Genomic DNA, 24,628 nt, shown 5'->3' on the forward strand with positions numbered 1-24,628 from the left:
CCATTGGCCTTCTTCGGAACTAATTGGAGAGGTGAGGCCCAGCTACTGCTTGACAGGTGGTAGATTCCTTGAATGAGCATGAAGGAAAAACTTGCTTTGCTACTTTCAGTTTCTCTGGTGTTAAGTGGCGAGGTTGAGTGAGACTCTGTGGTCCTGGCATAGTTACTATGTAAAGCACTGATGAATGCAGGACATGGGTAGCTGCTGAGCAATCTCTGGGAACTGTTTACGGAGTTCTAAATCAGAGAATCCTCTGTGATCATTCATCCAGCAGTGTCGTCAACACATTGTAAACATCCATGGATGTCTAATTCAGTAGTGCGAGGAGGTGACAATGACGACAGTCTGGTATCAGACCATAAAATGACAAAAAGTGTGCTCCAAGGGTAGGTGCACCACATCTGCTACAATGAATGGCCACTCAAACTTCTGATTGAAGCCTAAGTTTAGTGACATGTCATGCAACCATAGATCTGGATTGTGGAACCATTGGCAGCCAAGAGACAATGACAACAGTCATCATTACTAAGGCGAGGCAAATGGGAAGATGGGTACACTGATACATCAGCACCTGTGTCCACTAGAAACTGAAGTTTCGTGTAGCGCTCTGTGACAAACAGTTGATGGCTGCCATTTGGATAGCCAGTCACTGTCATTATTGACTTTCAGGCACATTTGCATTTCTCACACAGAGGGCCATATTTCCACGAATTAGAGCTAAACCACCTATGGTACCAACAAAGTTTTGCAGCTGAAGGCAATCAGTTAAATTTCCTCAGTGAGCAGTAGCACTATGCCTGGTGACTAGAATGCTGTGTCTGCAGAGAAATGACTTGCACAGTAAATTCAGCAGTCTGTGCTTGTAATCATGTGAGAGTATTGTGTCTGTGTGCAAATAGCTGTTCCGCATGTAGATGGCTATATCCCTGCGATAAGGTCTGCAGTTTGTGCAAGTGCTTCAAGATCAACAACACATACCATAAGTATCTTCTGCCCATTTGTTGGTAGGCATGACAACCAGAGTTCTCTAGAATGTCTTTGTTGACAGTGTTACTTGTTAGAGTCCACAGGCAGAGCAGTAACTGTGAAGGGGTATGATCACTTAACTCCACAGTATGAAGTAACCTTTCTAGGCATTATGTTTTGGACTGTGATAGGTCTGTGATTAAGGCATATTAGCCATCAGTGCTTGGCAGTGATGCTGAAATGTCCTGTACTTCTATAGCAATATCTTCATTCAATGCAACAACAATGTAACTGTACTTATGTTTCATTGGCAGTCATGTGAGCAAACTGGCTTTCAAGTTGTGCAAACCATAAGACAGGGTTTTTCTGCCAAAAGTGGTGCCGGTTTGACTGTGACACAGTTAGTGTGCTTGTAGGCTCGTGGGCCTCCATCACTAAATGCGGAAGGTGGTTAGCGTTGTTGTTTAGTGTTTGACAATCAAAATGGCAATTCATGAAGTGTCGAGTAACGCTGGAGATCATGTGAGGGTCACCAAAATGTAGTAGTTTAAATATGTTCACTTTTTTGGCAACATTTCACAATATTACATACAACAGGCCAAGAAAACATCACATGGATGCGACTGTCACAGAGTACAGTGGAGCACATTGTGAATACTTTTTATTAGAGTTTAAACCACTTAAACTGAGACTAAGCCAAGGAATAATAATAATATAAAACAAAGAATAAATGTGTCAGCAGTCATGTTGTGGAGAATAAACACTTTGCATCTTAATAACGTTTGACACTGCAGTGCCAATCACTTTAAACCCATACACCAATTTGTTTATTTTTTGGAGATAGGAGAAGTGTTTCATTTTACTCTATTATTCAGTCTCCTGTGCTATTCTGTATTTCTCTCTTCAGCCAGTGTGCTGTACCAGTTCTATTTTTGTTTCCACTTGTTCATTTGTGAAATACTGCCCTTCCCTTGCACTCCAAATGTGAGCTTTAGCAGCAGAAGCCGCAAACAGCATGTACTGATATTCATCATCACTTTTCGGACTTTTCTGACAAGCTATTTTCTTACATTAGTGTCAGCTGCTGAAAATAATAACACAGACTGTGTCAGTGTAGTCCTAGCAAAGCTGAACAGAAAATATAACATGATATAATTCTTTGTGTAAACAGTAACACCACCCTATAATTGATAACAAACATCTCCTGTATCCTTAAAAACACCTTTTTTAAACCATCTTCTGCACTGTCTAAATCAGGTCTTCACAGCCAACATGCTCCGTGACTAGAATGCAATGCACAGACCTGCGAGGAGAGAACACTGTACCCCTTCCTTCCAATCATCATAGCATAGGATAAGGAGGGAAAAACCAGGTGGAGACTTGAGAGAGAAAACCGAGTATTTCTCAGACTAATTAATTTGGCAGGTAAGAACTTAAATATTTTCAACATTTCACGGCCCTGTCAGCAACTGTATAAATATTAATTTTAAAAACCAACAGCCTCAGTTGCAAAGTTTACCTAGATTTACCTAGGTTCCAGTCGGGATAACCCAACATTCTTCAGAATAAAAGTAACTACCGTTTGTCCGTAGTAGACACTGTCAAGCTAAAACTACAAATCCATAAATTATCATCAGACTGTAAGTTCACATAACTAATGAGGAGGTATTGAATAGAATTGGGGAGAAGAGGAGTTTGTGGCACAACTTGACAAGAAGAAGGGACTGGTTGGTAGGACATGTTTTGAGGCATCAAGGGCTCACAAATTTAGCATTGGAGGGCAGTGTGGAGGGTAAAAATCATAGAGGGAGACCAAGAGATGAATACACTAAGCAGATTCAGAAGGACGTAGGTTGCAGTAAGTACTGGGAGATGAAGAAGGAGGAGGAGGAGGATATTAGTGTTTAACGTCCCGTCGACAACGAGGTCATTAGAGACGGAGCGCAAGCTCGGGTGAGGGAAGGATGGGGAAGGAAATCGGCCGTGCCCTTTCAAAGGAAACATCCCGGCATTTGCCTGAAGCGATTTAGGGAAATCACGGAAAACCTAAATCAGGATGGCCGGAGACGGGATTGAACCGTCGTCCTCCCGAATGCGAGTCCAGTGTGCTAACCACTGCGCCACCTCGCTCGGTGAAGAAGGTTGCACAGGATAGAGTAGCATGGAGAGCTGCATCAAACCAGTCTCAGGACTGAAGACAACAACAACAACATGTAAAAACTTATCTCAAACTGCCTCGGCCCCACTTAGCAACCGTGATGCGGCAACCATGAGTGCTGTACTGGAACTGACCGTAGCGTCATGAGGCCCGCCTAGGCGGACACAATACCTTGCACCTGCACGTAAACTGTGTGATGGGTACTTGTTGGGAGAAGACGCGAATCTAACTCCTGACCTTGAATTTACTAGTAAAGTGAAATAAAAGAAAGGTACAGCTGAGGAAAAGGGCGTATATGTTATCCTGAGCAGAACATACTTAGATCAACTGTCTTAACATATATGAAGTATTCGTTAGTCATGATGTGAGGAAGACATCATGTGCTTACAGTGTATGGCCTGCCTTGGAAAATTTTGCGCTTAAGCACGAAGTTTAATCACCTAAAAAGAACTTACGAGTGGGAAGGATAATATAAAGCCAACATCGTCATTATTATGACTAGGTTTATTTTATTTTTTTTCTTTTGAGACGTAAATGTTAAGCATTTGCTTAGCTATGGTTACAACGCATGAACATTCTATTGATTTAGTACACAAATGGTCATGAATGAACTTATGAACAAGTCTACATCAAATCTGTAACATCCGACAATACGGGCCATATAAAATAGATCTAGTTATAATAATGACGATGTTGGCTTTATATTATCCTATCCACTCCGAAGTCCTTTTTAGGTGATTAAACTTCGTGCTTAAGCACAAAATTTTCCTCACATTATGACCAACGAATACTTCATAAATGTTAAGACAGTCTGCTCAGGATAACATATACGCCCTTTTCCTCAGCTGTATCTTTCTTTTATTTCACTTTATTAGTATTCAAGGTCAGGAGTTAGATTCGTGTCTTCTCCCAACAAGTACCCATCACACAGTTTATGCGCAGGTGCAAGGTATTGTTTCCGCCTAGGCGGGCCTCATGACGCTACGGTCAGTTCCAGTACAGCACTCATGGCTGACGCATCACGGTCGCTAAGTGGGGCCGATGCAGTATCAGATATGTTTTTACAGTCTGACGATAATTTATGGATTTGTAGTTTTAGCTTGACGATGTCCACTAGGGACAAATGGTAGTTACTTTTATTCTGAAGAAGGTTGGGTTATCCGGACTGAAACCTAGGTAAATCTAAGTACACTTTGCAACTGAGGCTGTTGGTTTTTAAAATTAAAATTAATTAATTTGGCAGTCAGAAGTGTGTAACTCACTGTAAATGAGGTTTCACTACCATAAATTAAACAAATAAACTAAAAACATCATGTTGCTACATCACGTCATTATTAAGCAGGTACATATGTGTCCTCGTGCATATTTCTCATATTTCTTTAATCAACTGTTTATCTTTTTTTTGTTTTTCCTTTTACAGGAGTGTTTGTGTGGATTGTAGATGCAGTACATGTAGTTTAGGTTATAGTCTGAAAATGAGTTTCTCAAAAGCGGATTTAATTCCTTATTGTTGAAAACAGTTATTTACAGAGGTAGGTTGAATCCAACATTGATATTATGCCTGTGTATGTCTTGTGCAATCAAGGAAATTGATCCTGAGGGGAATTCTTATAGATATTTGGAATGTTTATCTTGTTACCGTGTTTGTCATTACATCGCCTGTCACACTACAGATAAACTATTTCAAGCTGCAGCTCAAAGCGAATGTCATCAATGATCACTGAATGAGGAGATGAAAACAGATGAAAATCCATTTTTAGTGCTATAATATTGTTAAATAAAATATGGATATTTTCCTTAGGTTTACATAGAATAGATGGACTGCATTCAAAATCTTGTAACAACAGACTTTCGATGAAGACAATTTTGGAAAATCAACTGCTTTTCCTTTGTCCAGCTGATTCTTCTCGAAGTAACAATTTCATTTTGAATGCATGTACACTGAGGTGACTGAAGTCATGGGATAGTGATATGCACCTACACAAATGGCAGGGTATCTTCTACACAAGGTACAAAAGGGCAGCGCATTTGGGGTGCCATTGTTTTTACTCAGGTGATTCATGTGAAAAGTTTTCCAATGTGATTATGTCTGCACGTTGAGAATGAACAGACTTTGAATGCGGAATGATAGTTGGAGCTAGATGCATGGGATATTCCATTTCGGAAATTGTTTGGGAATTCAATATTCTAAGATCCACAGTGTCAAGAGTGTGCCATGAATACCAAATTTCAGGCATTACCTCACACTATGAACAACATAGTGGCTGACAGCCTTCATTTAACTATCTAGTGCAGCAGCATTTTTGTAGAGTTGTCAATGCTAACAGACAAGCAACACTGACTGAAATAACTACAGAAATAAGTGTGGGATGTAAGAGAAATGTATCCATCACGACAGTGCAGCAAAATTTGGCATTAATGGGCTGTGGTGGCAGATACCCAATGTGAGTGCCTTGGCTAACAGCATGGCATTGCATTGCCTGCAACGCCTCTCCTGGGATTGTGACCATATCGGTTGGATCCTAGATGACTGGAAAACCATGGCCTGGTGAGATGAGTCACAATTTAAGTTGGTAAGAGCTGGTGGTAGTGTTCAAGTGTGGCACAGATCCATGAAGTCAAGTTGTCAACAAGGCACTGTGCAAGCTGGTGGTGGCTTGATAATGGTGAGGGCTTTGTTTACATGGAACAGACTGGGTCCTCTGGTCTGATCATAGCTATCATTGACTGGAAATGGTTATGTTCAGCTACTTGTAGACCACCATTTGCAGCCATTCATGGACTCCATGTTCCCAAACAACGATGTGCCATGTCACTGGGCCACAATTGTTCACAACTGGTTTGAAGAACATTCTGGACAATTCAAGTGAATGATTTGGCCATATATATCACCTGACATAAATCCCATCAATCATATTTTAGGGTGCATAATTGAAAGGTCAGTTTGTGCACAAAATCCAGTACTGGCAACACTTTTGCAATTATGGATGACTATAGAAGCAGCATGGCTCAATATTTCTGCAGGGGACTTCCGATGACTTGTTGAGTCTATGACATGTCAAGTTGCTGCACCACACTGGGCAAAAGGAGGTCCAACACAATATTAGGAGGTATACCATGACATTTGTCACAGAAGTGTATATTGCCAATGAAATGTGAAGTGCTCACTTGCTTGGATGGCTGGCTGTATTAGTAAGAAATGCAAAGTCATTTTTCCACGAAGACTGTTTCAGACCAGGAACACACACATTAGTTATTTCCATAAACATATCTACCTAAGAAAAAAATCACTATAATAATGTAGACTTCTTTGTATTTTATGTTGTCAAGAAAGTACTCTAATTGGTGCTGCTGAAGTCCAAGATTTTTCAAACTGTTAAGACTACAGTCACTACATTTATCAAAGTGACATTCTTTGCAAAAACATTATTCTGGTGACTAATGCAGAAAACATCTCTGATTTCATTGATTCTGGAAGTTTTTTTCCCCATTCAGTTGTGGTACAACTCATTTATTTGCAATGTGGCTGGCACTCTGCCTCCAGACACAGAAACTAAGACCCATGATAAACCTATATTTTCTACATTTCCATCAACAGTATTAACAATGTTCTTCACAGCTACTAACAAGTCCAGGAGCTCTTCTCAACCAAAAATGGCTATCTGCACCATAATAAATTCTTTACAAAGATTAACAAGCTGAATGTGAACGTCGTCTTCCATGTCATGTATGCGACAGATTATTCTCATATTTGATAACAGTGCCTTGTGAAACTGGAGACTTCTCGTACTGCAGATAGAATTGCGAAGACACTGTGGTTGTAACACAATGCCGACTAGTCACTGCTGCTTAGCTTAGGCTGCTCTTCTGAGTTCCTTGCATTTCACAGCTGGTGATTGTTCTCCGTTATCTTGACCACAATGCGGATGTGCGGTTCCCCTCTCTCCTCACCACATCAAAAACAACTGCTCATGAGCAGATGCCTGAGAAGGTGTGAATGCTCCTCCTCAAAATCAGCTAGTTGTTAAGCCCTGCTCTGAATCTTCTAAAACCTCTTCCATCATAAGTAAGTCAGCTGTTTCCTGACTGGATAATCCTCTTTATGCCATTTCAAACAAAGTTCACAACCTATGATGTGCTGTGCATTGACATTAGTAAAAAGTTATATATTTCCTTAAATATCCAGAATAGAAAGATACTTCTTACAGCATCTGTGAACAAAGGCTTTAACTAAAGAACCAAGAGAGCCCCCACCACTGCCCAGACCATCACAAATGCGGCAAAAGGTTATATTCAACGAAAATGATGTAGGCTGTAGTTTCTACGGGCTAGTAATCTTTATAAGTCCCATCACTCACAAATTTTATAACCTTGTTGCAGAAGTGTTAAGGAATTAAGATTATCTATAGTATATATGAATTAACAGTATTATGAAAAAGATAGATTGCTACTCACCATAGAGATAACACATTGAGTTGCCAGCAGGTGCAATGAAAATACTGTTACATATAAGCTTTCAGACAAAGCTTTCTTCCGAAATGAAAAATACACATGCATTAATACAAGTAAACACACCTCACACACACTTGACCACCACCTCCAGCTGGTCCGGCCTGACTGCACCAGAAACGTGTCAAATGGGAACAACAATTCGGAGTGGGGCGGGGGAGTGGGAGGGATAGATGGGTACAGATGGGAGAAGAGGAATTGACACTGCCTGGCAGAAGATGCAGGTACTAGAGGTGGTAGGACAGGGCTGACAGGCACAGTGTCAGGAGGCTGTGATGGACAGGTGTGGGAGGAAGAGTGGGGAGTAGGAAGGAGAGGAGCAAAAAGAGTTTAGAAGAGCTGGTGGTGGAGGGGAGGATCCAGATGACCCAGGCTATGAAGCAGCCACTGGAATCAAGCATGTTATGTACAGCTGCATGTTGTGCCACAGGGTGATCCACTTTGGTGTCGGTCACACTTTGGCAGTGGCCATTCATCCTGGTAGACAGCTGAGCAATGATTGCAGCAGAGCTCTTATATGGCATGGCTGCTCTCACAGGTGGCCTGGCTACTGATGGGGTAGGATAAGCCTGTGACAGGAGTGGACTAGGAAGCACTGGATGGGTAGATTGGGCAGGTCTTGCACCTGGATCTTCCACAGGGATATGATCCCTGTGACAAAGGGTTGGGATTGCGAGTGACTTAAGGATGTGATGGAAGTTGAATGGATGATGGCACACCACTTTAGGAGGGTTGAGAAGCAACTTGAGTAGGATGTCCCTAATTTCAAGGCATGATGATGGACAATCCAAGCGATGTTGAAGGTTGTCGTTGAAGCATTCCAGTCAGATGTGGTACTGGGTGATGAAAGGGGTGGTGGGAACATTGGGAGTGTACGGGGATATGACATGAGAAATCTGTTTGTGGACTAGGTCTGGGGGATAGCACCTACCTATGAAAGCCTTTGTGAGACCTTCAGCATACTCGGCAAGGGAGTTCCCATTACTGCAGATATGCTGTCCCCAGGTGGCCAGGCGGTATGGGAGGGAGTTTTTGGCGTGGAATGGATGACAGCTGTTGAAAGGCAGGTACTGTTGCTAGTTGCTGAGTTTATGGGGACCGAGGTGTGAATGGATCCACCAGAGAGGAGGCGGTAAATGTCCAGGAAGGTGGCACACTGGGTTGAGGGGGACCAACTGAAGTGGACTGAAGAGGAAGTGTTGAGGTAATGAGGAAAGAATATCCTCACACTGAGCCCAGATCATGAAAATATCATCAATGAACCTGAACCAGACCAAGGGTTTGGGGTTTTTGAAGGCTAGGAAGGTTTCCTCTAGTTGGTCCATAAAGAGGTCGGCAAAGGAGGATGCTATGTGGGTGCCTGTGGCTGTGCCATGGATTTGTTTGTATACCTTCCCTTCAAAGGAGCAGTAGTTGTCTGTTAGGATATATGTAGTTAGTTAGGTGTATGAGAAATCAGGTAGTGGGTTTGGAGTCTGAATGGCTTTGGGAAAGATAGTGTTCAATAGTGGCAAGACCATGGGCATGAGAGATGTTGGTGTATTAGGAAGTGGCATCAACAGTGTCAAGTAGGGATCTAGGAGGTAAGGGGTGAGGATAGTGGAGAGCTGTTGAAGGAACTGTTTGGTATCTTTGATGTGTGACATAAGATTTTGCACAATAAGTTGGAAGTGTTGGTCAACGAGGACCGAAATTTTTTCAGTGGAAGAACAAGAAACAGCTACAATGGGGCATCCAGGATTGTTGAGTTCGTGGATTTTTGGGAGCATGTAGAAGATGGGTGTGCAGGACATAGCAGAGATAGCTGTCATGTATGTGAGGTGTGCTTGCTTGTGTGACCGTGTGTGCATTTTTTTCTGAAGAAGGCTCTGGCCAAAAACTTTTATGTTACAGTCTTTTCATCATGCCTGCCTGCAATTCAACATGTCATCTTTACAGTGAGTAGCAATCCATCCTTTTCAAAATATTGTCAACATACCAATTTGGGCTTTCCACTATTTGATTTTGCCTAACAGCTTTTCTTCCACCCCACAACCCAGTGATTTTTTGTTACTTTCCTCTAAAACATTACTCTACTCAGTTGTCCATTCTTTCTCTTCTTTCCTATTTTTTCATTGTCTTCCACACTGCACACACTCCAAGCCACACTGTATCAATGGTCTCATTAACACACAACACACAGCTGTATAACCATGTGGATTGTTGGTGCAGCATCTCATGGCCAAAATTCTTCCCAGCAATAATTATGGGTATAATAATCCCTATTGATCACAGTTCCTCCCTCATCCTCTTTTATTTTCATATGTTATTTTGCACATCTATATGTGCCACATGAACTTGTGGGCCTAAGCAATCCTCCCTTGCCTTTTCCCCTACCCCAACACATGCATACCCTTTTACTGATTTGTGCAGAATTTTACACAGTTTTACATATCGGTCTACATTTTTATGTAGCTGTGCATGTTTTTGAGCACCTATGTATATTTTGTGTGTCTTTTCTTGTTATCCAGCTCCCCTCACAACCACCTAACACCTTGATTTGCCCATTTCCCAGCTTTTTGGTACAAGGTTACTAGCCCCCCCCCCCTCCCCCCCCTCCCTACTCACCCCTTATCTCTTGCATGTTTTGCCCCCAGGGTTGGGATCTGCAATGGCCACTATTACGATGATGATTATGATCAGTATTGATACTGATGATAGGAACAATTTGAAATACTACACTGAAATTAAGTTTTGGTAAGTGAAATATGTATAAGTTGATTTTTTGTGATGTGATCAGTAGCTATGAAATGTATTATCATAGAGGTTGTGCTTTTGGTGGAGGGAGTGAATTGTGTGTAACATATTTCTGAGGTAGTACTATGTAGATTGTGATGGTGTTTGGTGTCAGGTTTTGGATCATGTGAGAGGATTGCTAATAAAATGGAAGAATGTAATAAATGGCCAGCAACATTTCATGTAATGACTCATATTAAAATATTAAAATCTGGAAATCTGTTGTGCGTGCAGGATCATACCACAGGAAAAACTGAGTCAACACCAAAATCAAATAATAAATCGATAATAATTGGAAGATAAGTAATAGAAAAATCATTTCTTTCACCATAACTTGAAACTATTAATAAAAAGTTCTAATTGTATTTCTTATACCTACTTCTCAGGGCTCCGAAGAAAAATTATGCAATCCAGAAAACTGTGGCATCTAGTGAGGTTTGCTAAGCGTTATTAGTTAGAATATGTCTGCATAGTACTAATAAGAGAGAGATTAGAGCATACAGATATCATCATCTATACTGAATAAAAGTTGCCTAGGCTAAAAGCTCGTGTGCACACCACACTCTTGTCAGTCACTCAGATAGTGGTCTCTGTTGAAGAGTTCACCTCTGATCCTTTTTGTGGGACCTTATAATTCTCAACCCTATTGCTCAAGTTCAGAAAGTCACAGCCTAGCATGTCACAGAACTTTCAAAGTCTCTAGTTCAGCCTTTTTTTTTTTTTGTAAGCTTGGTTGACATTCCATGTGGAGGCCTTTCAGCCAATCATTGGTAGGTCCAAAGTATGGCTTCGGAGCCCAGATTATAAGAATTCTTCATTTTCAGTTTTTGCCACAATCTGCTATCGCTGACAGAATTAAAATGTCATTGGCAAATCTTAAAATTTTTATTTCCTCTTCATGAACTTTAATTACCTTTCTAAGTTTCTCTTCAGTTTCACTTAGTGCTTACTCAGTGTACAGATTGAATATCATGGGGGGTTAGGCTACAAACCTGCCTCACCCTCTTCTCAACTACTGCTTTCCTTTTATGCCCTTTGGCTCTTCTAACTCCAGCCTGGTTTATGTACATGTTGTAAATAACCTTCCATTCCCTGTATTTTACCCCTACTACCTAGAGTAGTACAGTCAATACTGTCTAAAGCTTTCTCTAACTTTACAAATGCCACATTCATAGGTTCACCTTTCTTCCACTTATCTTCTAAGATATGCCATGTGGCCTGGAGGTATATATCTTGTACACTAGATGGAATAAATTTGTCATGGCTGGCTCTCACAATGATATCAATAATACTGACACAATGTCATCCACTCCAGGAGCCTTGTTTCCACTTAGGTCTTTCCTCCCTCTCAGCATCACTTACTTCCTCTCCTCTTTCTACACTCCTGGAAATGGAAAAAAGAACACATTGACACCGGTGTGTCAGACCCACCATACTTGCTCCGGACACTGCGAGAGGGCTGTACAAGCAATGATCACACGCACGGCACAGCGGACACACCAGGAACCGCGGTGTTGGCCTTCGAATGGCGCTAGCTGCGCAGCATTTGTGCACCGCCGCCGTCAGTGTCAGCCAGTTTGCCGTGGCATACGGAGCTCCATCGCAGTCTTTAACACTGGTAGCATGCCGCGACAGCATGGACGTGAACCGTATGTGCAGTTGACGGACTTTGAGCGAGGGCGTATAGTGGGCATGCGGGAGGCCGGGTGGACGTACCGCCGAATTGCTCAACACGTGGGGCGTGAGGTCTCCACAGTACATCGATGTTGTCGCCAGTGGTCGGCGGAAGGTGCACGTGCCCGTCGACCTGGGACCGGACCGCAGCGACGCACGGATGCACGCCAAGACCGTAGGATCCTACGCAGTGCCGTAGGGGACCGCACCGCCACTTCCCAGCAAATTAGGGACACTGTTGCTCCTGGGGTATCGGCGAGGACCATTCGCAACCGTCTCCATGAAGCTGGGCTACGGTCCCGCACACCGTTAGGCCGTCTTCCGCTCACGCCCCAACATTGTGCAGCCCGCCTCCAGTGGTGTCGCGACAGGCGTGAATGGAGGGACGAATGGAGACGTGTCGTCTTCAGCGATGAGAGTCGCTTCTGCCTTGGTGCCAATGATGGTCGTATGCGTGTTTGGCGCCGTGCAGGTGAGCGCCACAATCAGGACTGCATACGACCGAGGCACACAGAGCCAACACCCGGCATCATGGTGTGGGGAGCGATCTCCTACACTGGCCGTACACCACTGGTGATCGTCGAGGGGACACTGAATAGTGCACGGTACATCCAAACCGTCATCGAACCCATCGTTCTACCATTCCTAGACCGGCAAGGGAACTTGCTGTTCCAACAGGACAATGCACGTCCGCATGTATCCCGTGCCACCCAACGTGCTCTAGAAGGTGTAAGTCAACTACCCTGGCCAGCAAGATCTCCGGATCTGTCCCCCATTGAGCATGTTTGGGACTGGATGAAGCGTCGTCTCACGCGGTCTGCACGTCCAGCACGAACGCTGGTCCAACTGAGGCGCCAGGTGGAAATAGCATGGCAAGCCGTTCCACAGGACTACATCCAGCATCTCTACGATCGTCTCCATGGGAGAATAGCAGCCTGCATTGCTGCGAAAGGTGGATATACACTGTACTAGTGCCGACATTGTGCATGCTCTGTTGCCTGTGTCTATGTGCCTGTGGTTCTGTCAGTGTGATCATGTGATGTATCTGACCCCAGGAATGTGTCAATAAAGTTTCCCCTTCCTGGGACAATGAATTCACGGTGTTCTTATTTCAATTTCCAGGAGTGTATAATATCACAGATTGGACGATGACCTGTGCAGTTAAAAGTTTCTTACTTTTCATTACTGCTACTGTCTCAAGAAGAAGTGTGTCACTTCTTAGCCATTTAACAGATTTTAGTGTACCAAGCAATGCCTCTAAGCCACTGCTCATATACAGGGTGATTATAATTAAAGTTAAACTTTCAAAATGCTGTAGAAATAACAGTACTGGTCAGAATGATGTCAAATTGCAATGGAATATTATTGGAGAAGGGGGAAAACATATGGCAGAAGAAAAAAAAACAGTGTGAAAACTGATCAATTGATGGTGCTGTATGTGTCAGAATACCTAAATGAAAACACCCGTCATGTGCACGGCCCACTGAAGTTGGTATAAAAGTGCTGGGTACACAACTTTTTCTCCCTTCATGTCTGTGATGTTTGCCATGACTGTCACAATGCAGGCTCATGCTCTGCTTGTGAAGCTGTATTACAAGAATGATGACTGGCATGAGTCAAGAGAAAATGATTCAGAAATTCGAAAAGATGGGTTTTTTAGGTGTGCAACCTGGTACAGGAAGGAAACAAATTGATTCAATGTCAGTGGATGCAGTGGCCACAGCAATGCAAGAGGAGACAAGTGATGGTGTGCAAACATGTAGTGCACAGAGAGCTACCTGAACATTATCCTATGAAATATACTTCTTTGCTATCCATTCAAAATTACCCATGTGCACAAGTTGCTTCCTGTTGACCTACCAGCAAGAGAGACCTTTGCTTTAGAATTTCTTGCTTGAATGGAAGTGGACAATGATTGGCTGTGGAAGATTTTGTGGACAGACGAAGCCCACTTCCATCTGACAGGATATGTCAATACCCAGAATTGTCATAAATGGGCTACAGAAAATCCACACAAATCAATCAGTACCACTTCATCCTGAAAAGGTCACTGTGTGGTGCGGGTTTATGGTATTATTTATCATAGGGCCATATTTTTTCAAAGAGACGGATGCTTCCAGCCCTGTTACCTGTACTGTCACTGGTAAGCGCTATGAGTGCCTTTTGGGCAAGCACGTCATTCCAGTTCTCCAACAGCACGGATGTGTGGATGGGATCATTTTTATGCAAGATGGTGCACCTCCGCACATTGCAAGTCCAGTTAAGTAGCTGCTGAAGTGCCACTTCAGAAATGCTAGAATTATCAGCCGCCATTTCCCTACAGCCTGGGCGTCCCAATCGCCTGATCTTAATCCGTGTGATTTCTGGCTGTGGGGCTATCTGAAAGACGTTGTGTCCAGTGCTCCGACTGCAAACTTAGCTGCATTGAAGGCACACATTGTGCAACACATTCTGAACATGAACCCAGAAACACTTCGATCAGTTGTGAAACATGCTGTTTCTCGATTTCAACTTGTTGCAGAAAATGGTGGACAGCATTTTGAATATGTTTTGCGGCAGCTACATGGAAATTAATAACCTGATTTTATTTTGACTGATGCTTTTTATGCGGGTTTTTGCCTCAGAATAATTAAAAACTGATGTGATTGATGCTTTTTATGTGGTTTTTGGCCTCAGGACAATTCAAAACCGATGTGATTGATGCTTTTTATGTTGGTTTTGGCCTCAGGATAATTCAAAACCAATGTGAGTGATGCTTTTTATGTGGTTTTTGGCCTCAGGACAATTACAAACTGGTATTTCCCATCCGATGTGATACAACCTTGCTGTGGTAGAAGGGCTTATGTAACTAACAGTATCACACCTGTACATCCATGCACACTGAGTAGTACAGTTTGTTTAACGTGAAACATACACCTTAGGCATTGTTGTATGATTCATTTGTCATTTGTAGTTGACTACTATTAAATGATGACTGTTACAGCGCCATCTGTTGCTAAATTTTGTAACTATTTATTTTTCTTCTGCCACACGTTTCCCCCCTTCTCTGATAATATTCCGTTGCAATTTGACATCATTCTGACCAGTGGTATTATTTCTACAGTGGTTGGAAAGTTTAATTATAATCACCCTGTAGAACAATGATTATTAAATGAATCTTCTTTCTGTATCATTCCTAAGTGACACTCTGTAATATGAGTCACATAATAATAGCACACCTTTAAGAAAATCTTGATCAGGGAGGCTATTTGCCTAACTTCTCATTTCTTTGGGTGTTTTTATTTCCTGACAATATACTCATACTCATTCTGCTGGAAGTGTTTACAATTTGGAAACTGAGTGCTATATTATTTGCATGAACAGCTAAGGATCTATAAATTCCACACCTGCCTGGTGTTTGTCAGTTTACATCACGTGTACATTGCTAAGGATGGGAAAAGTTTGCATCATGAGTTTTGTATTGTCTGAATCTCAACAATGTAAAGAACAGCATTTCAAATTCTTATGGTCCGATTGATGGTGATTTTTTTCAATAAAGTGGAGAACTTTCAAAGCAAAACAACATATTATACTTTTAATTCATTGTTAATCACTGCTGCACTTAGGTTATTCAATTTCTCTCAAGACAAAATCAGCTGCTTTTAAAGGAACATTGGGTTATGTTATGGGTGATTCATGAGATAGATAGACTGATATTATTTCGTAACAGATCTGTCAAACTTTGTTTATAGAATCACTTAATTTTCCATACATATTCACTGTTACTGACAAGATAGAGAGAAAGGGGGGGGGGGGGAGGGGGGACAGGGGATGAGGAGGAGAGGGGAGGGTATTCTGACTATTACTTTAGAATCATAATTATTTCTTTACCTTATATCCAGTTTTCAAATAGTAATCTCGAATTGCTCGGCACATAACAATACTGACCGGAATTGTTGCATTGAAAGTTTCTTTTCCTGAAATTAAAAGAAGAAACTTTTAAACATTGCATTAACAATGAAATTCCATGCAGTAGAAAAATATTTTCAAAATCATACAAAAAACTGAAAAGCAGTGCATTTTTTGTGTACACGTACAACACTACAGTGCCAAAATTTAAATGGCATATGACTAAGTTTCTGTGGCTGGAGTCAGGTTTCTTGTTCTTGTTTTCATTAAAATACTGATTTAATGTGTTTCTTCATGCTAGTCTAGCCTGTGCAAACCTACTCTATCCTGAGTGACTATTGCTACCTAAATCCATTTGAACATGGATACTGTATTCAAGCCTTGGTCTGCCTCTACAATTTTTATCCCTGAACCTTACACTAAACTGACAATTCTTTAGTACCTCAGGATGTGTCCTATCAACCAATCACATCTTTTAGTCAAGTCCCCCCACCCCCACCCCCACCCCCCAATTGATTTCAGTTATTCCTCACTTTGTATTTGATCTACTCATCTATTCTTCAACATTCTCTTACAGCACCCCATTGCAAAAGCTTCTTGTCTGCACCATTTATCATCCAAATTCCACTTCCATACAAGGCTACATTTTAAATACCCTCAGTAAAGGCTTCTTAACACTTAAATTGATGTTAGATGTTCTCTTTCAGAAATGCTTTTCTTGTTATTGCCAGTCCAAATTTTATATCCCCTCTACTCTGCCCATCATCAGTTACTTTGCTGCCCAAACAGTAGAACCCATCTACTACTTTTAATGTCACTTTTCCTAACCTAATCCCCTCTGCATCATCTGATTTAATCTGACAGCATCACATTATCCTTGTTTTACTTTTGTTGTTATTCATCTTAAAATCTTTTTTCAAGACATAATCCATTCTGTTAAACTGCTCATCTAAGTCCGTTGCCATCTCAGAAGGAATTACAATGTCATCAGCAAACATCAAAGATTTTATTTTTCTTCCCTACCAAATTTCTCCTTGGTTTCCTTCACAGCTCCGTGGGCTAAAACCCGGTCTCACTTTGTTCTCAACTACAGTTTCTCTTCAATGTCCTTCGCCTTGTATTATTAGAAGCTGGTTTCCGTACAAGTTACAATTACATCTTGCTCCTTGTATTTTATCCCTGTTACCTTCAGAATTTCCAAGCATGTAGTCCACTTTCTCTAAATCTACAAATGTCATAAATGTAGGTTTGCCTTTCAATCTATCTTCTAGGATAAGTCATGGGGTCAGCATTGCCTCACTGTTTCCTACATTTCTCTGGAACACTAAGTGACCTTCACTAAGGTCAGCTTTTACCAGTTTTTTCCTTCATCTGTAAATAACTTGTATTAATAATCTGAAAATGTGACTTATTAAACTAATAGATCAATGGTATTCTCAACTGTCAGTACCTGCCTTATTTGGAATTGGAATTATTAAGGTCTTCCTAGGTCTGAGAGTATTTCCCCTATCTTATGTATCTTGCAAATCATATGATATATTTTTTTCTTGGCTGGCTTTCCTAGGAAATTCTTGCTTATCTATTCTACAGTTTCTGTTAACCCCACATTTTAGATGTTTGCATTCCCTTTCACCTGCTTCATTTGCTATAACTTAGTATTTCCTCCCTTCTGCCATTATATTCGAGATCTCTTGTGTTATCCAGGGATTTTTGTTAGGCCTCACTCTTTTACGTATGCGATCCTTTGCTGCCATACATATTTCATGCCTAAAAGCTACTTACTTGTCTTCTATTATATCCCTTTCCCCCATTTCAGTCCATCATGCCTGAAGCTCCCTCTTGAATTCTCAGTAACCTCTGGTTCGCTCCATTTATCCAGGTTTCGACTCCTTGATTTCTTCTTACCATTTTGCATTTTCTGCAGTCTCAATGTGCATTTCATAGCCAATAAATTCAGCTCAGAGTCCACATCCCCCCTCCCACCAGAAAAGTTTTATAGTTTAAAGTCTGCATAATATAATGTAAATGGACAAATAAAAAAATTTACTCATCAAACTGCAGCAGACACAGACACACACACACACACACACACACACACACACACACACACACACACACACACAAAAGGATTTAACTTTCACAAGCTTTCGCAGCCAGTGACTCCTCCTCGCGGAATAGTTGAAGGGGAGGAAGAGGGGTGATGGAAAAGGACTAGAGAGGTTTAGGGAAAGGGGTACAGTTTAGAAAAATTACTTGGAACTCCGGTTTAGGTGAGACTTACTGAGAAGGATGAGAAGGAAAGACTGATTTTTGGAGATTGCACCAGATGAGGTTTGAAAACCTCAGAGCTTAAAGGTGGAAGACAGGGTGATATGCAAGACAGAGATTACTACTAAAACATCGTGCACAAGTTCATAAGAGTGAAAAGCTAAGTGCATTGTATGTAATAGAGGTGGGAGGGGGGACAGCGAAAAATAGACACACCAGAAAATGAAAGATGTACAAAACTGAAATGGAGTTTTAATGGGACACCCTCCTCTAACAGTACCTTTTTTTAAAGAAATAGTTGATACCAAGTAACTTGTATCGGTGGCCATTATGTCAGCTGTTCCACTAAAAGAATTTCATATAATTTTGAATACGATTGTATTATATTTCAGGCTAAAATGTATAAAAAGAAATTAATTTGTTAGTACTCTGTGTTTACAGTTAGCTTTATTTTTCTTTTAGAAATATTTGAAATTGCAAAATATCTGGAATGCTTAAAATTCATATTATTAATTCACATTATAACACTAATTATTAAATTTATTTCTGGATTCATTTACAAAATAATAGTATAACTTATTAAAGATTCTTCATTTGTCAAGAAAGTATGTAAACTCTCTTGCTTTGTAAACTCTTTGGAATATTGTGAGTGCTGCGGAATGTAGGTAGTAGTGGGCATGCCTCTGATGGAAAAACATGTATTTTTCTAATTTTGTCAACAACAATGTAATTTGTGTTCTTCGGTGAAATTGTCGGTGTGATACAGAAGAATGGGATAAAATAAAAGGAAGTCATAGCAACAGAAAGAACTTCATCAAATAGTCAGTCATCTGGAAGCCACAATGTTATAAAAAAATTACATCCTCGTGAATGTATTCCTAGACGCAAGAACTGCAGCCAACAACAAAAACAGTAAATGAAGATAAGTAAAAAGTTTTCCTTTTGTATATCTTACACCTCTCGAAGCTTTCGAAACTTTAAGAGACAGAGAAATTTAATGGTAATGTATGGGAGGGTAAGATTATAGAGTGAAGATAGGAGCTGTTAGTGTGAATAAATTAAGACCAGGTGGGTAGTGAGAACCAAGGACACATTGTAGTGCTAGTTCCCACCTGTGGAGTCCTGAGAAATTGTTATCTGGGGGGAAGAACTGAGATGACACATATGGTGAAACAGGCACCAAGGTCATGATTGCCATGTTATGCAGCATGCTCTGCAACTGGATATTGTGTGTTGCCTGTATACACCCTCTGCCTATGCCCATTCATCCGGACTGATGACTGGGTGGTAGTCACACTGATGTAAAAGGCTGCACAGTGTTTACATAACAGCTGGTACATGACTTGTCATTTCACAAGTGGCTCTCCCTTTGATAGTATATGTTTTGCCAGTTTGGGGCTGGAATAGGTGGTGGTAGGAGAGTGCATAGGACAAGTCTTGCACCGGGGATGGTCACAGGGGTAGGAGCCATAGGGTAGGGAGATGTGCGCAAAGGAGCACAGGGTCTGACAAGGATATTGCAGAGATTGGGAGGGCAACGAAAAGCTATTCTAGGTATGGTGGGTAAAATGTCAGACAGAATGGATCAAATTTCAGGGCATGATTTTAGGAAGCCACGGCCTTGTTGAAGTAGCTGATTGATACATTCAAGACCAAGATAATACTGGCTGACAAGTGGTGTGCTCCGAAGTTGTTTTTTGGAGGGATCAGCAATACCAGGATTCGATGTGATGGCCTGGGAAATCAGCTTTTAGAGTAGGCTGTTGGGGTCATTATGTCCAGTGAAGGCTGAAGTGAGAACGGTGGTGTGTCGCTGCAAAGAGTCTGCATCTGAACAAATACAATTGCCTCGAATGCCACTGCTCCCATACAAGCTTCAAAGTTCCGAACAAGAAGAAGAAGAAGAAGAAGAAGAAGATGACTTGTCTGTTATCCCAATTACTGCTTTAATTTGCACCATTGCATATACTCTTTTCTGTGCCCCTGTTTTCTGCTCTGGTAAAGTGCCCCTTCTATTTTTCCATCTCTGCCATTTTATAATCTTTATTATAACATGATCACAGAGTTAATTTTGTGGACGCCATTTACTGCTCTTGCACTGCATCCCTTGTCTTGAACTCATATTGTTAATACTCTTTCAGTACCTTACAAATATCTAAGACTTCTCTCTTTGTTTTCTCATAACTCCTTTACTACATCCAAAGAGATTTAATATGCATTTCTACATAACTATGCTACCTTTGCCACTAGTACTGTCATCCCAATGAGCAATTTTAAAAATTTATTGTGACTATCAACAGCAGTGTCTTATATACTGGCTTCTTAGCACACACCAAAGATGTTTTACAGTAATGTTTATATAACTGTCTAATTATATGACAGTTTTAATCATCACATTAATTGATAATTAAACAATACCCACATAAATATGATTAAAACTATCATATAATTGACAGTTATATGAATGTTATTGCCAAATGTCTTTCATATGTGTTAAGAAACCAGTATATAAGATGCCTCCGATAATGGGTATATCTGCCTGATAAATGTCTGATGATGAATAAATAAAAGTACGCTCTATCGGGCAGCTTATATCAATACTTATTTCTAATAATTTTGAAGTCAAACCGTTCTTTTACTGTAAGAAACAAGACATTAAAAATGAGTCAACATAAATTGGGAATAGTGGAGTTGGGTTTTTGAGCCCCAATTTCTGGACTGCTCATCAGCTTCTTTCTCAGTCTACTTTTTCTATATGGACATTCTAATAAGTCTGAGAGGAAAATTGGTCAAACACTACTATTAGGATCATCAATTAGATTTCAGTAATCAGTTTTCCAGTTGTTGTAAGCCATGAGAGTTGGCACCTAACTGACAATGTCTACATTGATTTATATATTTCTTCATTCATAATGTAGTTTCACTTACTGCCCTCATCATGTATATAACTAAGATTAAAAGAGCTGCAGCTACCAATTTGGACTTCATAGTCATCACATGAGGTTTGTGCTTGATTTGGCCACTAGAGGCCATCTGGGCTGCTAATACAACAGCAGTTGCATGCATAGCCAGCCAGTTGCACCCCCTGATTGGTTTTTTGGTTGGTTGGTTGGGGAGGGGGGGGGGGGGAGGGGAGACCAAGCAGTGAGGTCATTGGTCTCACTGGATTAGGGATGGATGGGGAAACAAGTGGGCCATGCCTTTTCAAATGAACCATCCCGGCATTTGCCTGAAGCAATTTAGGGAAATCACAGAAAACCTAGATCTCGATGGCCAGACACCAGTTTGAACTATCGTCCTCCCAAATGCGAGTCCAGTGTGGTACCCACAGCGTCACCTCATTGGTTGGTTGGGTGGAGAAGGGACCAAACTATGCGGTCATCAGTCCCCCTGACCTTAGATTAACTAAAACTGATAAAATCCCACACTAAAAGAGGGAACTACAATATCCATAAAATGATAATTATTAACAGGGAAGGAAGGAAAAGGACAGAAGAAGTGGTGAGGGAAAGAAAGTGACTAATGACAGGGGCATGAAGGAAAAAGCACAGAGACAAGAGAGATGCTCAAGACATTTGGGAAGGCAGAGGGCCGGCGTGAACCACCAAGCCCAGTTGAAGCCAATCCAGTCAGGGCGAAGTGGGGAGCAAGAAGGCCTGCAATCCCCTCCACTCACTGATAAGGTGGAAGGTCCCTCCCTTAAATAAAGTGATAAAAATGCCCATCATGAATAAAACGTAAAACGAGATCTGCCATTGAGGCATTGTCAGCCAATACCAGGGGTAGCAGCTCTGGAAAGCTAAAAGTCCGTCGCAGGGTGACTTAGTTGGGGCAGTCCAGTAAGATGTAAGCCACATTCAACATCGATCAACAACGACAGAGAGGGGGGGTCCTCACGATGGAGGAGATAATCGTGAGTCAACCAAGTATGGCCGATGCGGAGCCGGCAGAGGACGACAGAGACCTTACCAGAGGTCCAAGAGGAGGACTGCCATGGAGTTGTGGAATCCTTAATCACCCTGAGCTTGTTTGGCAAAGAAAGAGTGTGCTATTCTGCATCCCAAAGACCCAAAACCTGACGATGTAATGCTGAGCGAAGATCTATTTCCGGAATGCCAATAGCAAGAGATGGCCTGGTAGTAGCTAACTTAGCCAGTCGACCGGCAAGTTAATTGCCACGAATCCCAACATGGCCTGGTGTCCAAATGAAAACCACCGAGCATCCATGTTGAGCAAGGAGAGAAAGGGACTCCTGTATAGCAATGACCAACGGATGGTGAGGGAAGCAGTGGCCGTAGCGTGCAAACCGCTCAATGAGTCATTACAGAAAGTGAAGGATAGTCCTGAGCACGCAAGATGGCTACCAATTCTGCAGTAAAGACACTACAGCCATCAGGCAGGAAATGAAGTTCTGTGCATCAGCATAACGTGTAAGCAAAACCAGCCACTTCTGAACCCTGGAATGAACTGAGGAGACAGCAGAATTGTGGGCGAAGAGCTATTGGAGGGACAGAATCCTTTGAATCGATTGAGAGATCAAGACAGAGCTGTGGCCGAGACACACATCAAGGCGTTCTGAAGCAACCATTATGGAGGAAGCGAGGTAGATACAAAAATCGTCAGCATACAAAGAGGGGGACACTGTTGGCTCAACAGCTATCACCAGACCATTAATGGCTATGAGAAAGAGAGGGATGCTCAGCACGGAACCCTGTGGAACCCCATTTTCTTGCCGATGGGGAGTGCTGTAGGAGCAACCAACATGGACCCGCAAAGAGTGACAAGAAAGGAAGTTACGGATAAAAATGGGCAGAATGCCACGAAGGCCCCATTCATGAAGGGTGGTGAGGATGTGGTGGTGCCAGGTGGTGTCGTAGGCTTCATGCAGATCAAAGAAGACTGCGAGGAGGTGTTGCCGATGGGAAAAAGTCAACCGGATAGCAGACTCCAGGTGCACCAAGTTATCCACCATAGAGTGGCCACAGCGAAAACCACTTTGAGTCGACGACAAAAGGTCGCGGGATTCGAGGATCTAAAAAAGCCGCCGACTCACCATGCATTCAAGGAGCTTGCAGAGGGTGTTAGTAAGGCTAACTGGACAGTAGATATCCAACTGAAGAGGCAGCTTTCCTGGCTTCAACACCGGAACGCTCCACAGATGGTTGAAAAGGGTCAGTATATGATGGTGTCCAGCCACCGATAAGTGTTGGAGCATTTGGCTATGTATCCGATACAGTCCAGGAGCCATGTCAGGACAAACGGTGAGGGCCCTGGCAAATTCCCACTCACTGAATGGAGCATTATATGGCTCCGAGCAGCGAGAAACAAAAGACAAAGGCAGTTATTCTGAGAGCTCTTTCAGGAGAAGGAACATGGGCAGATACTGAGCCGATGCCGAAGCTTGAGCAAAGTGTTGAGCGAAATTTTCTGCTACAAAGTCCAAATTGGTAAGGACAACACCATGCACAGAAATTCCTGCAACCCCAGTGAGAGGACCGTGGCCAAAAATTCACCTGAGTTTCTCCCAGACTTGTGAAGAGGGGATGTGTGGTCCTATGGCAGCTACACATTGTTCCCAGCAAATCCGTTTCTGAAATTTGATTAGGTAGCGGGCCCGGGAGTGGAGTCGTTTAAAGACCAGAAGAAGAGCAGTAGAAGGGTGCCGCTTGAAATGTTGAAGAGCACGGCGGTGCTCTGTTACGGCTGCAGCAATTTCCGGAGTCCACCAAGGGACCATCTTCCAGCGTGGGGAACCTGAGGAAGAAGGGATTGCTGAAACAGCTGCTGAAAGGATGGCAACAGTCAAAGTCTGAGTAGATTCATCAACACTGTCGTGTGGCAATACATGGGGAATGGCAGCAGAGTAGAAGGCACCCCAATCAGCGTTAGATACGGCCCACCTGGGAGGGTGATGGAGCGAGAGACACTGAAGGGAGGTCAAAACAATCAGATAATGGTCACTGTCACATAAGTCATCGTGGACTCCCCACTGAATGGAGGTAAGAAGGCCATGACTGCAGTTGGAGAATTCAATGGTACAGAAGGTGCCATGTGCCACACTAAAGTGTGTGGGAGCACCTGTGTTTAGTAAACAGAGGTCAAGCCTTGCCAGAACGGCTTCAACTGTCCTGCCCAGGGCAGTAGTCGTATGACTACCCCAAAGAGGGTTGTGGGCATTAATGTCCCTTAATAGCAGGAAGGGAGAAGGGAGTTGTTGAAGAAGGGTGGTGAGGGCATGGGATTTGGGTGGCCTGTCAGGTGGGAGGTAGAGATTACAGATTGTGATTGAAGTGGCCAGATGGACCCTGACAGCAATGGTTTCCAGAGTGGTATGGAGGGGAACCCATTTACTAACAATGTCCTTGTGGACCAAGGTACAAACACCACCAG

The 24,628-nt window shown here is 42.2% G+C and overlaps 1 protein-coding gene across 1 annotated transcript in view; it reads right to left on the minus strand.

Annotated features, from left to right (window-relative positions):
- The window catches only part of LOC126202934 (deoxyribose-phosphate aldolase), a 155,983-nt gene that overhangs the window by 13,659 nt on the left and 117,696 nt on the right, over positions 1 to 24,628 (minus strand). The window contains exon 5 of the mRNA XM_049937027.1: positions 15,953 to 16,038. Within this exon, the coding sequence (XP_049792984.1) occupies positions 15,953 to 16,038 (86 nt within the window). The remainder of the gene's footprint in view (positions 1 to 15,952; positions 16,039 to 24,628) is intronic.

Source organism: Schistocerca nitens, chromosome 9 (assembly GCF_023898315.1).
Source record: "Schistocerca nitens isolate TAMUIC-IGC-003100 chromosome 9, iqSchNite1.1, whole genome shotgun sequence".
Classification (NCBI taxonomy): Eukaryota; Metazoa; Arthropoda; class Insecta; order Orthoptera; family Acrididae; genus Schistocerca; species Schistocerca nitens.